The sequence below is a fragment of the Carcharodon carcharias genome, chromosome 1 (assembly GCF_017639515.1).
Source record: "Carcharodon carcharias isolate sCarCar2 chromosome 1, sCarCar2.pri, whole genome shotgun sequence".
Lineage (NCBI taxonomy): Eukaryota > Metazoa > Chordata > Chondrichthyes > Lamniformes > Lamnidae > Carcharodon > Carcharodon carcharias.
In genome coordinates, this window is record NC_054467.1 from 206,860,803 (window position 1) to 206,877,896 (window position 17,094).

The 17,094-nt window shown below is 41.3% G+C and overlaps 1 protein-coding gene across 2 annotated transcripts in view; it reads right to left on the reverse strand.

The window, feature by feature from the left end:
• fam219aa (family with sequence similarity 219 member Aa) overlaps nt 1–17,094 on the reverse strand; it is an 80,028-nt gene that overhangs the window by 59,701 nt on the left and 3,233 nt on the right. For both annotated transcript variants that reach the window (XM_041187961.1, XM_041187952.1), the window contains exon 2: nt 570–669. In XM_041187961.1, coding sequence (XP_041043895.1) covers nt 570–669 — 100 coding nt within the window. The remainder of the gene's footprint in view (nt 1–569; nt 670–17,094) is intronic.

Here is a 17,094-nt window from a genome sequence, read left to right on the forward strand (position 1 = left end):
ACAGCACCCCATCTATAATAGTCACAGCAAACTGCAACACAAGAACTATATTAAAAGAACCATTTGCCATAACACTTAAAATATAATTGAAGTAAATATTTTGCCTGAATCAGCAGAGTTCTTCAATGTTTATACCACAGGTGTTTTGTATCAACATAGTTGAGCTGGATTTTGTGTACTTCAAAAAAAACATACACTTTGTATTTTACCATGTTTGTGAAATAGAGGAAAGTGGAATAATAAAAAGATTTTTAAAATTCCTGTATCTTACTGCACAGCGCAAACCGGCATCAGAGCTGGGATTTTCCTCTTCTATTCTGTGAACTAAATTTAGAGCCATTTTACAGCAGTGAATTTGTGTACTGTGCCCATGGGAATGAAACTGCAGCAAAAGTACCAAATAAAATATACAAGCAAGAATATATTATGTTCCGTTCAACTGTAGTATCCTCATATTAAAAACAAACAGCTCAGTCTTGAACGTTAACATGGAAGTAGCCAATGATTTGTTCATAACATAAACAGAGAATTAAGTAAACCCAATATCAAATTCAGACGTTGTAGCTCACCTATTTTCATCTGCAGTGGGGATGGCTTGTAATTCATTGCCACGGTCTCGCCCTCTCGGGTGTCACACTCACCTTCAGAGATAGAGGTGGCTGTGGGATCCTGTTTGGAATGACAAAATGGATTATCATACTGTCTAAAAGTATGTAAAGCAATATTTTGAAATACTGTGTCAAGAACATATGACACAGTAACATTGTTTATTTAACATGCACACAGCAAACTAATTTTGAAGCTTAATAACTGAAATGAATTAGCATAATGCTTGCATAAAAACTTTACCAATTTGATTTCTACAGAGGAACAGGAATAGGCCATTCAGCCCCTGGAGCCTTCTCTGTCATTCATTTAGATCTCGACTGATCAGTATCTCAACTGGATTTACCTGCCTTTGCTCCATTCCCGATAGCCTTAACTAAAAAATAACCTCTGTTCTGATGAAAGGTCATCAATCAGAAATGTTAACTGTTTTTCTCTCCACAACTGCTGCCATTTCCTGCTGAGTATTTCCAGCATTTTCTGTTTTTGTTTCAGATTTCCAACACCTGCAGTATTTTGCTTTGTGAAAATCTAGCTGTGTCTTAGAAGATCCAAAGTCCTATCAAACTGCAGACTTTTGGGGGAAAAGTTCAGGATGCCTGCTAACTTTCCTGTGAAGATGTGCTTTCTGATTTTGCTATGGAGTGGCTTAACTCTAATACTATGAGTATGTCTTTTTTTTTGATTGTCGCACCAGAGGAAATAGTTAAATTCGCAAAGATGCAGATAAACAATGTTGATTAGAACATCCCTCAATCTTCAGTGCTCAAGGGAATAAAAGCCAATGCAATAATACAATGTGCCCTCATTATTTAACTCATGAAGCATTGGTACAATTTTGGTGAATCTCCCCCCAAGCCAGTAAAATTTTCTGGAGGTGCGGTAACAAGATAGGAATGCTGTACTCCCAAATGCCAGTGCTTCCCAAATTTGGTGGGTATGAGAATTGTTGTGGCTGGGAGGGGAAAGACTTCAGTTCTTGAGGGGGGTAAAAATGGAATTGAGCATGCCCCATCACCCCTTTTCATTCTTCCCCTGGCCCAGCTCCCTTGTTGGGGAGAGTTGATGTGGAGGCAGGGTTTCTCCAAAAATAAATGAACACCTACCTATTCACAGGTCTTTTTTGCAGCAGCAATTGGTCCTCAGATTGCAGTCCATTATGCCATGCCCACCAAAAAAGTCACAAAGATTTAAAGGGGCTTCACGTTGTCAGAAATCAGTCTGGGATCCACGGGCAGCACTGCTGCCTCCGAGCGCCCAATCCCAAAATCTCCTCATGACCCAAAGCCATGCTATATGTAGTCTGTGCAAGGCTCTGTACAAATTGTTGCAAATAACTAGTTCAAGGTTCATGTTAATATTTTAGAGGTAAGTTTTAGTTCTGGGGAGAGTAAGGCTATAAAGCTTGAGTATTGCTGAAAAAAGACATTTGTCAAAGCTTTCCATCTTGCTCTCATCAGGACAATCACAAGAATACCAATGTCAGTGGAAGCAACAACTTTATGCTGTATGAGAAGATAGTGCTGATTGGTTGACAAGTGGGCTCTGATTGGTAAAGATATTGCCATGGAGAATGCACCAGTTAATAGCAACTGACAGTTAACTGCCAAGCATTGTTTAAAATTTAAACCAAGCAGCTTGACCCAGGATGGTCAAGGCATTGCTCTGAGGAATGAACCAGCGAATGGCTGCCACTTTTTTTGCTTAGCTAAAACAGATGCAATCTGTGTACGTGTTCTTTCTGTCTGCAAAGAACAGGGGCCTGTATATTAATATACGTAGCTTCTAGTACACGCAAATGTGCCACACTGCAATCTCGACTGAATCTTAAATTGGTTGTCAGCATAATTTTTAAACGTATTGAGGATTATTTAGCAAATGTTGTTCAATCACAAAATTGCATCAAATGTTGGACACAAGCATGGGCTATTAGGGTATGGTCTGTACCTTGCCCATTGTTAATAGCAGAAGGGGCATGCTGTTTGATACGATCAGCCAATCCTTGGGAGGTACTGCCTAGCAGCACACTGGCGCTGAAATTCATATACCACATTATTCATTTGCGTGGCTCTTTTTGGCTTGATGGCAGCATCCAGTTAGTGGTGAATACCACTCATATTGCTACTGCATAGTAGCAGCATGAAACAGCTAGCTTCATCTGTTGCTCAAATTTTTGAGATAGATTACCCTGGAAGGGTAATTTTTGGCACTGAAAAGTAGCCGGTCTACCTTAGATTACCTAGGGTAATCTGAGGTAGACCGGCTACTTTTCAGTGCCAAAAATGACAGCCTTAGGCCCATTCATAAACTTGCACGTAATATAGTGCAAAATGATCTGATCAGGGTAGCCATTATTCCACAGGATGTCTTTGATGCGCCCTATGAAGCATTCTCCATCACAATGCTTCTGCCAGTGTCTACTTGCCAACCAATCAGCACTCTTTTCTTACACAATATAAAGTTGTTACTCCTGACATTGGTATTCATGTGATTGCTCTGATGAGTGCAAGATGAAAGGCTTCGACAAAATGTCTTTTTTCAGAAACAGGCAGTACCAAACTGCTAAAGCTATAAAGATAAGATAATTAAAATGCTGGGCTTTAGAGATTGCCAGGGCATCTAAAGAAATAGCAGTTCAAGAAATGGCCCATGTTTGTTTCATAAATTCAGAATAGAAGAGACAGAGCTTATAAAATAGCAGGTAGGCTTACTTAGCTAAAGAACTGGAGAAATAACATCTGTCATTCTGTAGTAGTGGCTGTCCAGAGAATTTTTTTTTGTCTTGGGAGGTAGAGTTAGATCAGTGTAAAAACATTCAATAAATCATGAAAGGTTGTAAATCCCATTTATTTCTTCAGATCAAAGGAGAAATTGTAAATGAAAGATTATTAATCTAAAAGCTGGTTTGGGGACATCTCAGAGCAGGCTACATCGTTATGGAGGTGGTTGGAGCTTGGAGAAGGGGGATGGTTCTCTGCTTTCAATTTATCTGGGTGTTTTGTGGGTGGTTTGCAGCTCAGAAAGTTGCCAAAGTAAATGACAGTTAGATAGAAAACAAAAACAGAATTACCTGGAAAAACTCAGCAGGTCTGGCAGCATCGGCGGAGAAGAAAAGAGTTGACGTTTTGAGTCCTCATGACCCTTCGACAGAACTTGAGTTCGAGTCCAAGAAAGAGTTGAAATATAAGCTGGTTTAAGGTGTGTGTGTGGGGGGCGGAGAGTTAGATAGGCCTGCACTGTAAACTGACTATAAACTAACTTGGTAATTGACCATGGAGAATACGGGTGAGGCTTAATCTCAGTTTGAATTTTGTGAAGGAACCAGAGCGGGATGATTGCCTGGTTTGAAATTAGTGGAAGAGTCTACAGTGCTACAGAATCTCTGCAGTCTCCACAAAGATTTGTGGCAAAGAAATCAACAAGCAGGTGGCTTGGAAGTATTGGAAAAGTAACCAGATCAAGGGACTGAGGCATCCACAGTCAAGAGAGGGTAAATGTAAATTTCACCTCTGATAATAGCTGGAGCTGAGGAGAATTCTCCAGAGTGACATACTTATGGGTGGTCCCTCCAAAAGTAAATAACTTTAAGATTGATATATCTTATAAGAGAATGCCTGAGGAAGAAGTACACCTGAGTGCATAAAGAAAGGGACAATAGAATATGAATGCAAACTAGCAAAAAACATAAAAACGGACCATACAAGCTTTTATAGGTATGTAAAAAGGAAGCGTTTGGCTAAGACAAACGTGGGTCCATTACAGGCAGAGTCAGAAGAATTCACAATGGAGAATAGAGAAATGCCAGGGAAGCAAAATGATTACTTTATGCCTGTTTTCACAGAGGGAGATCTAGGAAATTTCCCAGGCTAGGGAGAATGAGGAATTGAAGGAAATTAGTATAAGTCAGAAGGTTGTATTGGAGAAATTAATGGGACTGAAAGTTTTAAAGTCCCCGGGACCTGATATTCTGCATCTCAGAGTGTTGAAAGAGGTTGCTACAGAGATCGTGGATTCATTGGTGATCATTTTCTAAAATTCTACAGATTCTGGAATGGTTCCTGAAGATTAGAAGATAGCAAATGTCACCCCACTATTTAAGAAAGGAGGGAGAGAGAAAACGTGCAACTACAGACCTGTTAGCCTTACATCAGTAGTAGGGAAAATGCTGGAATCTATTTTAAGGATGCGATAAATGGATGCTTGGATGATCATGATCTGATCGGGCATAGTCAGCATTGTCTCTGTCTCAATCTCTGGTGATAGACTGTCCACCAATAACCATTACAAGCCTACCAACTCCCACAGCTACCTCGACTACAGCTCCTCACACCCCGCTTCCTATAAGGACTCCATCCCATTCTCTCAGTTCCTTCGCCTCCGTCGCATATGTTCTGATGATGCTACCTTCAAAAACAGTTCCTCTGACATGTCCTCCTTCTTCCTTAACCGAGGTTTTCCACCCACGGTCGTTGACAGGGCCCTCAACCGTGTTCGGCCCATCCCCCGTGCATCCGCCCTCACGCCTTCTCCTCCCTCCCAGAAACATGATAGGGTCCCCCTTGTCCTCACTTATCACCCCACCAGCCTCCGCATTCAAAGGATCATCCTCCGCCATTTCCGCCAACTCCAGCATGATGCCACCACCAAACACATCTTCCCTTCACCCCCCCCGGCGGCATACCGTAGGGATCGTTCCCTCAGGGACACCCTGGTCCACTCCTCCATCACTCCCTACTCCTCAACCCCCTCCTATGGCACCTCTCCATGCCCACGCAAAAGATGTAACACCTGTCCCTTCACTTCCTCTCTCCTCACCGTCCAAGGGCCCAAACACTCCTTTCAAGTGAAGCAGCATTTCACTTGCACTTCCCCCAACTTAGTCTACTGCATTCATTGCTCCCAATTTGGTCTCCTCTACATTGGAGAGACCAAACGTAAACTGGGCGACCGCTTTGCAGAACACCTGCGGTCTGTCCGCAAGAATGACCCAAACCTGTCGCTTGCCATTTTAACACTCCACCCTGCTCTCTTGCCCATATGTCTGTCCTTGGCTTGCTGCATTGTTCCAGTGAAGCCCAACGCAAACTGTAGGAACAGCACCTCATCTTCCGACTAGGCACTTTACAGCCTTCCAGACTGAATATTGAATTCAACAACTTTAGGTCTTGAACTCCCTCCTCCATCCCCACCCCCTTTCTGTTTCTTCCCCCTTCCTTTTGTTTTTTCCAATAATTTATATAGATTTTTCTTTTCCCACCTATTTCCATTATTTTTAAATTTTTATGCCCCCCCACCCCCGCTAGAGCTATACCTTGGGTGCCCTACCATCCATTCTTAATTAGCACATTTGTTTAGATAATATCACCAACTTCAACACCTGTGTGTTCTTTTGTCTGTGACATCTTTTGATTATCTGCTCCTATCACTGCTTGCTTGTCCCTACAACCACACCCCCACTCCACTTCTCTCCCCCCACCCAACCCCCCACCCCACCTTAAACCAGCTTATATTTCACCCCTCTCCTTGGATTCACCTAGTTCTGTTGAAGGGTCATGAGGACTCGAAACGTCAACTCTTTTCTTCTCCGCTGATGTTGCCAGACCTGCTGAGTTTTTCCAGGTAATTCTGTTTTTGTTATAGTCAGCATGGGTTTGCAAATGAGAAATCACGTTTGATGAACTTGGTGTTTTTTTTGAGGGTGTTACTAACAAAATTGATAAAGGAGAGTTGATAGGCATAGTATACTTGGATTTTCAGAAAGCTTTAGATAAAGTCCCCCACAGGAGATTGATTAGCAAAATAAAAGCACATGGAATAGGAGGCAATATACTGGCATGGATTAAGGATTGGCTAACAGGCAGAAAACAGAATAGGAATAAACAGATCATTCTCACGTTGGCAGGCTGTGACTAGCGGGGTACTGCAAGGATCAGCACTTGAGCCCCAGCTGTTCACAATATATATCAATGATTTAGATGTAGGGACCAAATGTAATATTTCCATGTTCGCGGATGATACAAAGCTAGGCGGGAATGTGTGCTGTGAGGAAGATGTAAGGTGGCTACAGGAGGATTTGGACAGACTTAGTGAGTGGGAAAGAACATGGTAGATGGTATATAATGTGGAAAAATGTGAGGTTATCCACTTTGGTAGAAGGAACTGATGCGCAGGGTATTTCCTAAATGATAAGAGATTTGAAAGTATAGATGTACAAAAGGACCTGGGTGTCCTTGTCCATAAGTCACTGAAAGCTAACATGCAGGTGCAACAGGCAATTAGGAGGCTAATGGAATGTTAGCCTTTATCGCAAGAGGATTTGAGTACAGTAGTAGTGAAGTCTTGCTTCAATTGTATAGAAGCTTGGCTAGACCGCACCTGGAGTAGTGTGTGCAGTTTTGGTCACCTTACCTCAGAAAGGATATTATTGTCATAGGCGGAGTGCAACGAAGGTTCACTCGGCTCATTAGGGGATGGTGGGACTGTCTTATGGAGAGATTGGGGAAACTGGACAGGTATTCTCTAGAGTTTCGAAGAATGAGGGTGATCTCATTGAAACCTACAAAAGCCTCAGCTGGAATATTGTGTACAGTTCTGGACACCATATTATAGGAAGGATGTGAACACATTGGAGAGAGTGCAGAAGAGGTTTACAAGAATTGTCCCAAAGATGAGAAACTTCAGCTGTGATGATAGATTGGAGAAGTTGGGACTATTTTTCTTGGAGAGGAGAAGGTTGAGGGGAGACTTGATAGAAGTTTTCAAAATCATGAGGGGGCTGGACAGACCAGATAGGGAGAAGGTTCCCACTTGCAAAAGGATCAAGAACGAGAGGGCACAGATTTAAAGTGATGCGCAAATAAAGCAAATGTGACATGAGAAAAAACTTTTTCACACAACGAGTGGAACAGGTCTGGAATGCACTGCCTGGAAGTGTGGTGGAGGCAGGTTCAATTGAGGCATTCGAAAGGGCATTAGAAACAAGGTGCAGAGGTACAGGGAAAAGACAGGGCAATGGCACTAGGTCATAACGCTCATTTGGAGAGCAGGTGCAGACGCAATGGGTCAAATGGCCTCCTTCTGTGCTGTTAAGATTCTGTGAAAATACTTAAAAGGGATAGACAGGGTAGATGCAGGATGGGGAGTCAAGAACCAGGGCACACAATTTCAAAATAAGGGGGAAGCCACTTAGGACTGAGATGAGGAGAAATGCCTTTACTTTGAGGGTTATGAATCTGTGGAATTCTCTACCCCAGAGGGTCATGGAAGCTAAGTCATTGAGGATTTTAAGGTAGAGATCGATAGATTTCTGATTAATAATAATGTAAAAAGTTATGGGAATAGTGTGGGTATAAGGCATTGAAGTGTTTGATCCACCATAATTGTATTGAATGGTGGAGCAGGTCTAAGGGGTTAAATGGCTGCCTCCTGCTCTTCACAGAATCACAGAGTGCAGAAGAGACCCTTCGGCCCATTGAGTCTGCACCGGCATGTGGGAAACACCTGACCTACCTACTTAATCCCATTTACCTGCACTTAGCCCATAGCCTTGAATGTTATGACATGCCAAGTGCTCATCCAGGTACTTTTTAAAGGATGCAAGGCAACCCGCCTCCACCACCCTCCCAAGCAGTGTATTCCAGACCGTCACCACCCTCTGGGTAAAAAAGTTTTTCCTCACATCCCCCCTAAACCTCCTGCCCCTCACCCTGAACTTTTGTCCCCTTGTGACTGACCCTTCAACTAAGGGGAACAGCTGCTCCCTATCCACCCTGTCCATGCCCCTCATAATCTTGTACACTTCAATCAGGTCGCCCCTCAGTATTCTCTGCTCCAAAGAAAACAACCGAAGTCTATCCAACCTCTCTTCATAACTTAAATGTTTCATCCTAGGCAACATTCTGATGAATCTCCTCTGCACCCCCTCCAGTACAATCACATCGTACCTATAAAGTGGCAACCAGAACTGCACACAGTACTCCAGCTGTGGCCTCACCAAGATTCTATACAACTCCAGCATGACCTCCCTACTTTTGTAATCTATGCCTTGATTGATAAAGGCAAGTGTCCCGTATGCCTTTTTCACCACCCCACTAACATGCCCCTCCGCCTTCAAAGATCTATGGACACACATGCCAAGGTCCCTTTGTTCCTCAGAGCTTCCTAGTGTCATGCCGTTCATTGAATACTTCCTTGTCAAATTACTCCTTCCAAAATGTATCACCTCACACTTGGTTGAGGGTTTGGAAGGCACTTTCTAAGGAGCCCTGGTGAATTCCTGAATTCTTATATTCTAATGCCCACAATAAGTGCACAGTCCACGTACCAATAAGCATACTTTGGTCAAACACACCACACTCTGAAACCAAGTGACAGATATCACCTGAACCAGCTGCTCTGGATCTCTTCTCAACTCCCCCCAGACGCATGTCACACCGTGAGTCAAACAGTCTCACTGAACTCTGTCTTTTACATAAGGGTTTCCAAACTGCACTCTCCAAGACCTCACCTTGGAATCTTCTCCCAAACCAACGCTTTCTCTCAGACCCTTCTACAAGGGTTCACCTCTAAGGTTTCAAACACTTCTTCTGATGTTCTTCTTTCCTAGGTCACCACATGCATTCAAGCTGTCTTCCACGCACTCCTTCTCACTGACTCAGCCATCAACGGTGCCACTGCTTCACATGTCCATAACAAAGAGTTACAGACCTTTAGCCATCTCTTTGGAGCTTCTTGCCTCTTACAAGCTATTCTCGCATTAAATCTGCTTTCTGCAGCTTTTGACTCTAAATCTGAAGGTTGGAGCCCTTCTCTCTGCTCCTCACTCAATTTCACTTAACAGGACTTTTTCCAGGTTCCTGTCCTTCCTTTGATTAGATCTGCTTAAGCTTCCCCCTTCTTCCATTTCTGCATTTTTGGGGTTTCTCTTTAGCTTCAGACTGGCTATCTGTCCCCTTTGCGCCAGTCTTTCTCTGGCAACTTTAGCTTGGATCTGGCTATTTGGCCCTTCTAGGGGGCTTCTGTTTGGCAGCTGTTCTCCAACAAACTGCTGCCTTTCTTCTTGTGTGCGTGCCTGTGAAAGGGACCTACCTCTCTGGACCCCTGTTGCTAGGCAACAGTCCAATTCTTCCTCTCATTCGTTTACTTAACTTAAGTCGTAAACTTTCATTAGAAATGCAAGCACCTTTTTAAAGTGAAACTAAAACTCTAAATTCTAATTCTAAAAACTATAAATGTAACTTTACTAAAAATAGTGAAGATATAATTATAATTGCACTGTTTTGTTAAATTTTTATGTCATTGACCAAAACTGTTCATTCATTTGTGTTTAGGCAGATAATTGAATAGAATGATGAAACCGAGTCACTCGATATAATACAAAATCCTATTAGTAAGAAATTTTCCAGGCTACTAATTTAGTTTGTTCATCCAATATTCAATTTGCCTGTCTAATTACTTGCTGTACCTGCATACTAATGTTGTGATTCATGTACCAAGGCATCCAGATCCTTCTGTACCAGAGTTCTTCAGTCTCTCCACTGAAATAGAATTCTGTTTTTCTATTCTTCCTGCTAAAGTGGACAAGTTCACATTTTCCGACATTATACTCCATCTGCCAAATTTATGCCCACTCATTTAACCTATACCCCTTTGCAGAATCTCTACCTCCTCTCGGCTATCTACTTTCCTACCTATCTTGGTGTCATCAGCAAATTTAGCTGTCATACTTTCAGTCCCTTCATTTAAATCATTGATTTAGATTGTAAATAGTTGAGGCCCCAACAGTGATTCCTGTGGCACTCCACTAGTTATAGCTTGCCAATCCCTACTCTCTGCTTACTCTTAGCTAACCATGCTAATATGTTACCCTCTGAGCCATATGCACTTATCTTATGTAGTAACCTTTGATGTGGCATCTTATCAAATGCCTTTTGGAAATTCAAGTACACCACATCTACAGGTTGCCCTTTATCCACCTTGCTTGTTACTTGCTCAAAGAAGTCTAACAAATTAGTTAAACATGGTTTCCCTTCACAAAGTCATGTTGACTCTGGCTGACTGCATTATGTTTTCCTAAGTATCCTGCTATAACCTCCATAATAATGGATTCTAGCAATCTCCCTATGACAGATGTTAGGCTAACTGGCTTGTAGTTTCCTGTTTCTGTGTCACTCCTTTCTTGAACAAAGGTGTTACATTAGCTACTTTCCAACCCCTTGGAGCCCTTCCAGAACCCAAGGAAGTTTGGAAGGTTTTAACCAATGCACCTATTATCTCTGCACCCACTTCCTTTAAGATCCTAGGATGCAAGCCATCTGGTCCTGGGAACTTGTCATCCTTTAGGACTAATACCTTTCCTGGCATCTTTTCCCTAGTGATTGTTTTAAGTTCCTCCCTCCCATGCACCTTTAGATTTTCAAGTATCGTTGGAAGTTTTCGAAGTCTTCTACAGTGAAAGGAGGCAGAAAATATTTGTTTAATGCCTCTGCCATTTCCATGTTTTCCATTATCAATTCCCCAGACTCTCTCTCTAGAGGATCAACACTAGTTACTCTTTTCCTATTTGAATACTTGTAGAAACTCTTATTATCTGTTTTTATATTACTAGCTAGTGTTCTCCCTTTTTTAAAAAGCCATTCTTTGCTGGTTCTTAAATTCTGACCAATCTTCTACCATTAATCTCTGCAGATTTTAGTATTTCTTTCACAGAATCACAGTGCAGAAGAGGCCCTTCAGCCCATCGAGTCTGTACCGACACGTGAGAAACACCTGACCTAACTACCTAATCCCATTTACCTGCACTTGGCCCATAGCCTTGAATGTTATGACATGCCAAGTGCTCATCCAGGTACTTTTTAAAGGATGCAAGGCAACCCGCCTCCACCACCCTCCCAGGCAGTGCTTTCCAGACCGTCACCACCCTCTGGATAAAAAAGTTTTTCCTCACATCCCCCCTAAACCTCCTCTTGAACTTATGCCCCCTTGTGACTGACCCTTCTACTAAGGGGAACAGCTGCTCCCTATCCACCTTGTCCATGCCCCTCATAATCTTGTACACCTTGATCAGGTCACCCCTCAGTCTTCTCTGTTCCAACGAAAACAACCGATGTCTATCCAATCTCTGTTCATAACTTCAATATTTCATCCCAGGCAACATCCTGGTGAATCTCCACTGCACCCCCTCTAGTGCAATCACATCATACCTATAATGTGACCTCCAGAACTGCACACAGTACTCTAGCTGTGGCCTCACTAAAGTTCTATACAACTCCAGCATGACCTCCCTACTTTTGTAATCTATGCCTCGAATGATAAAGGCAAGTGTCCCATATGCCTTTCTCACCACCCCACTAACATGCCCCTCCGCCTTCAGAGATCTGTGGACACACAGGCCAAGGTCCCTTTGTTCCTCAGAACTTCCTAGTGTCATGCCGTTCATTGAATACTTCCTTGTCAAATTACTCCTTCCAAAGTGTATCACCTCACACTTTTCAGTGTTAAGTTCCATCTGCCACTTATCTGCCCATTTGACCATCCCGTCTATATCTTCCTGAAGCCCAAGACATTCAACCTCACTATTAACAACCCAGCCAATCTTTGTGTCATCCGCAAACTTACTAATCCTACCCCCCACATAGTCATCTATGTCGTTTATATGAATGACACATAATAGGGGACTGAGCACAGATCCCTGTGGTACGCCACTTGACACCGGCTTCCAGTCACTAAAGCATCCTTCTGTCATCACCTTCTGCCTCCTACAACTAAGTCAATTTGGTACAATTCTTAATTTCTTTATTCAGCCACAGATGAGGTATCCTTCTCAAAGAATCTTTCTTATTGGGATAAATCTTTGCTGAGAGTTATTAAATATCTCCTTAAAAGTCTGCTACTGCATCACTGCTGTCCTACCTTTTAACCTAGTTTACTATAGATAGATGTTCACTATAGATAGATCTGGCTTCATACCTTTATAAATACCTTTATTCAGGTTTAAAACCTGTGTCTGGGAGCCACACTTCACCCCCCTCAAAGTGGACATGAAATTCTATCATGCTATACTCTGAGCACATGTTTTGTAGCTAGGAAGCATATGCTGATGCAATTTTAACAAATCAACCTTCATTTTCTGACACAGAAGTTGCTTAAATTGGTTCAAAATCAGCTAGAGTATTTAAATCATCAAGATGAATAAATTAATGTTCAAAAATGAATGGAACAAGAGATTGAATGTGAAACCACTTGTCTCTAGCAGTACAAGGGCTTTGTGAATATACTGCTACCACCGGGAAAAGCAAATGACTTTTGGTACCAAATTGAAATCCAATGAAGCTATCTAATGGCCATGTATGATACTGATACTTACTAATTAAGGAAAAAAAAGACTAGTGTAGAGATTATTTAAGGAGTTTGTATTGCCCCCTTTAGAACATTTTAGGTTCTTGGTGGATAAGGAACTTGGTCATTGAATTCCGTTCATGATATTACTTAAAAGAGAGAGATGTTACCAAAGCTTTTCATCTTGTACTCATCAAAATAAAAGCAAGAATGACAAATTTCAAACGATCATAAAAATTTATATTACAGAAGAGTGCTGATTGGTTAGCATTTTAAAAAATTATTCTCATACGGGATGTGGGCATTGCTGACTAAGGTTACATTTATTGCTCATTCCTAATTGCCCTCAAGATGGTGGTGGTGAGCTGCCTTCATGAAAAGCTGCAGTCCATGTGGTGTAGGTACACCCACAGTGCTGCCCCCAAGTCAGTAACTGCAGTTTCAAGATGTAGTCTAAAACTTTAGTTTGTAATTTAGGGGGATATACAAGAGCAGTACTGAGAAGTACGGCACTGGTGGTGATGCCACACTTCTGATGATTGGCAGAGGCATTGCCATTCAAAAAGCAATGGGAAACCATAGGTTCCCTATGTTTCCGGGTAATTCAAAACAGTGCAAGCCTTGAAAATATTCCTTTTGTTTGCAGAGAGCGGATCCCTGCCTGAATGTATGTCATTTCTAGCAAGCATGAATGAGCCACGTTATGAGCTCACCTGATCATCTTAAGTTGGTTATTAGTGTAGCTATTGGCACACTCAGGATTGTTCAGCAAATGCTGCCCAATCATAGAATCACATCTAAGTAGACGTTTTGTTTTGGTTTTGCAAATGCAGACTGGTTGAATACGATTTGTACTCTGCCTGTTATGAATAGCCAGAGGAACATGTTGTTTGATTCAGCCAATTGTTGGGACGTACGGCCTATCTACTTAGCATTGCATCAGCACTGAAATTCACACATAACATTACACAATTGTGTGGAAAGAGTAGCATCTTTTTGGGCTGACAGTAGCATCCTATTAGTGGAAAATACCACTGGCGATGCCACAGCATTCCAGCAATGTGAAATGGCTTTCTTAACCTGTTGTTCAAAGTTTTGAGATACTTTGCCTTTCCAGGGTAATTTGTGGTAGACTGGGCACTTTTCAATCCGAAGGTCTTTGGCCCATTTGCGAGTTTAAACGATACACAGCAAGCAATGGTTTGATCAGGATAGCTATTGCTGTGCAGCATAGCTTTGATGTGCTCTATTTCTGCATCAGGCTTGCAAGGTGAGAAAATGGCTAAGGCTCTATTTACAAGACTGCTGATAAGGCCACTTTTATAGCGCGTAGAACTGTATGAATTCTAATGCATATATTGACCAGTGAAGGCGGGATTGCAGAAGACAGTAGTGGAGAAACCGTGAAACAAAAAGCTTCAGCAAAATCGCTCTCTTCAGCAATATTCAAGTTCTTTACAAATGGCCTGTTCATTATGTTATTAAGTCAATCTGCAAGTATTTTGGCTACTTATGAAATCAGTAGGTTGCACTTGTAGTAAAAAAACAAGTACTTTCAGATCTTTAATGCCTGGCAATGACTGCTGTAATTCATCATTGCCAATTAATAACTTCTTCATGTACATAAAAGCATATTTTCCTGTTAAATTACATAAAAGTCCACAAATGTCTTTAACTGTTTAAACTTCTAGTTCCTACTCCTTGAAGACATAGAAAATTGAATGATATTATTTACACAAAAGAACTTAATACATCATTTGGACCAATTAGCCTCTCTGGAACAAAAATTATTGTAGCACCAACCATTGAACAATAATATTTGAAATTGCTGTAAAATTTTAAAAACCATTTGGTCTGTTTCTCAAATGTGGCTCACTCAGTAATAAATGTAAACACAGCAGACATTTTAGAAAATCTGTGTGTATATTGTGCATCTATAGTTATGTGATATGCATTTATATATTGAAAGGAAAGAAGATAATACAATACAGAATAAAGAAATGTCCAAAGCACAAAGTTTTTGGTAAATGGCAATTGTGATGTAAAATTGGACAAGATACTTATTTGCAGCATTCCACTTGAGATGCTAATTAAAGGTGAGAAAGGTAGACAAAAAGTAGAGAAATCAAAGTCTACTGATGAAATAAAATACTTAAGGGTTTCAAGTATTTTAATTATTGGGATGTCCTGTAATCACAAGAACAGAAAAAACTCTCATCTTGGGGTGGAGAAGCTTTGCAAAACTAAAATAGCTGGAAATTTAAAACATCCAAATTACAATGAAATTAAAAACAATTTCAGTAAGACATGTCCTTTTATAAAAGCTCAAATTTCAAAGAAACTTAGTACTATATGTCAATGGCTTATGAGCTGAAATACCTTGTGATACAAAATAACATCCATAAGGCTGTACAAGTTAAACCATTACCAATATTGATTTGTCAGGGGCTGGTCACTTAAGTATTAAGCAACACTTAATACTTAGTTGTCAGTTGGAAGCATATGTCCCTTAGGGCCAGATTGCGACTTTATGCCCCACACTAGGAAAATGAGTCCTAAAGAATACAGCCAGCTATTGCAAGCATTGGATTAACGTCCCGTTCAATAGGTAAAGTCATTGCTCATCCTCATTGACAACAAAGATCCGAGAAAACTAATAACACGAGTAGTCCTCAACTCTAATACCAATTCCAAAATAACATGTTTAAATGTTTCTGTGGTACAAGAAGATTTGGCTCACAAAATGAGTAGAGGACCGTGAGCACACAACACATTACACTGTTGGTGAGTGCTGATTTAATCACCATCTTCATGAGAGCACACCCATCGTCAATGGTGGTGAGTTATTATTGGGTTTCCTTACAGCTTTCCTACCCCAAAGTGGAAAACTTTTCACCAGTAGTGCCAACATGAACCATTTATTTGGTTCTCAAAAAGAACTGTGGTAAATAGAAGACTGTACAACCAACCTTTTAACAAATTGGCTATGAATAAGACTGCAATAATGGTTGCAAAAGCAAAATACTGATGCTGGAAACCTGAATGAAAAGGTATTTCCAGCATTTTCTGTTTGCAATAATAGTTGTTAGCATGACTTATATTTTGGAGTTTCAATCTCAGGGACTTTCCTTAAGTTAAGCATCTCCGGCATTTTTGTAAGTGGACTTTGCATCCTTGATGAATGATAGGAACAGGAGGTGGTCATTCCGTCCATCGAGCCTGCTCCGCAATTCAATACAATCATGGCAGATCGAACACTTCAATGCCTTTTATCCACACTATCCCCTCAGCCCTTTACGCTATTGTTAATCAGAAACCTATCAATCTCTACCTTAAACATACTCATTGACTGAGTTTCCACAGCACTCTGGGGTAGAGAATTCCAAAGATTCACAACCCTGAGTCAAGAAATTTCTGCTCATTTCAGTCCTAAGTGGCTTTCTCCTTATTTTGAAATTGTGTCCCCTGGTTCGAGACTCCATAACCAGGGGAAACGTCTTACCTGCATCTATCCTGTCTATACCTTCAACTATTTGTAGGTTTCAATGAGATCACCCCTCATTCTTCGAAACTCTGGAGAATACAGGCCCAGTTTCCCCAATCTCTCTTCATAAGACAGTCCCATCATCCCCAGAACAAGTCTGGTGAACCTTTGTTGCACTCTATGGCAATAATATCCTAAGGTAAGGGGACCAAAACTGCACAAAGTACTCCAGATATGGTCTAACCAAGCTTCAATACAATTGAAGAAAGACTTCACTACTCCTGTACTCAAATCTTGTTGCAATAAAGGCTAACATTCCACTAGCCTTCCCAATTGCCTGCTGCACCTGCATGTTAGCCATCAGTGACTTATGGACAAAGGTCCCTTTGTACATTTACACTTTCTAATTTCCTACCATTTCGGAGATGCTCTCCACATCTGTTCCTTCTACCAAAGTGGATAATCTCACATTTTTCCACATTATATTCCATTTGCCATGTTCTTTCCCATTCACTAAGTTTGTCCAAATCCTCCTGTAGCTGCCTTACATCTTCCTCACAACACACATTCTCGTCTAGCTTTATATAATTCCCAGACCTGGAAATATTACGTTTGGTTGTGACTCGATCTGTTCAAAACCTAGGTAGACATTACAAAACCTATGCATT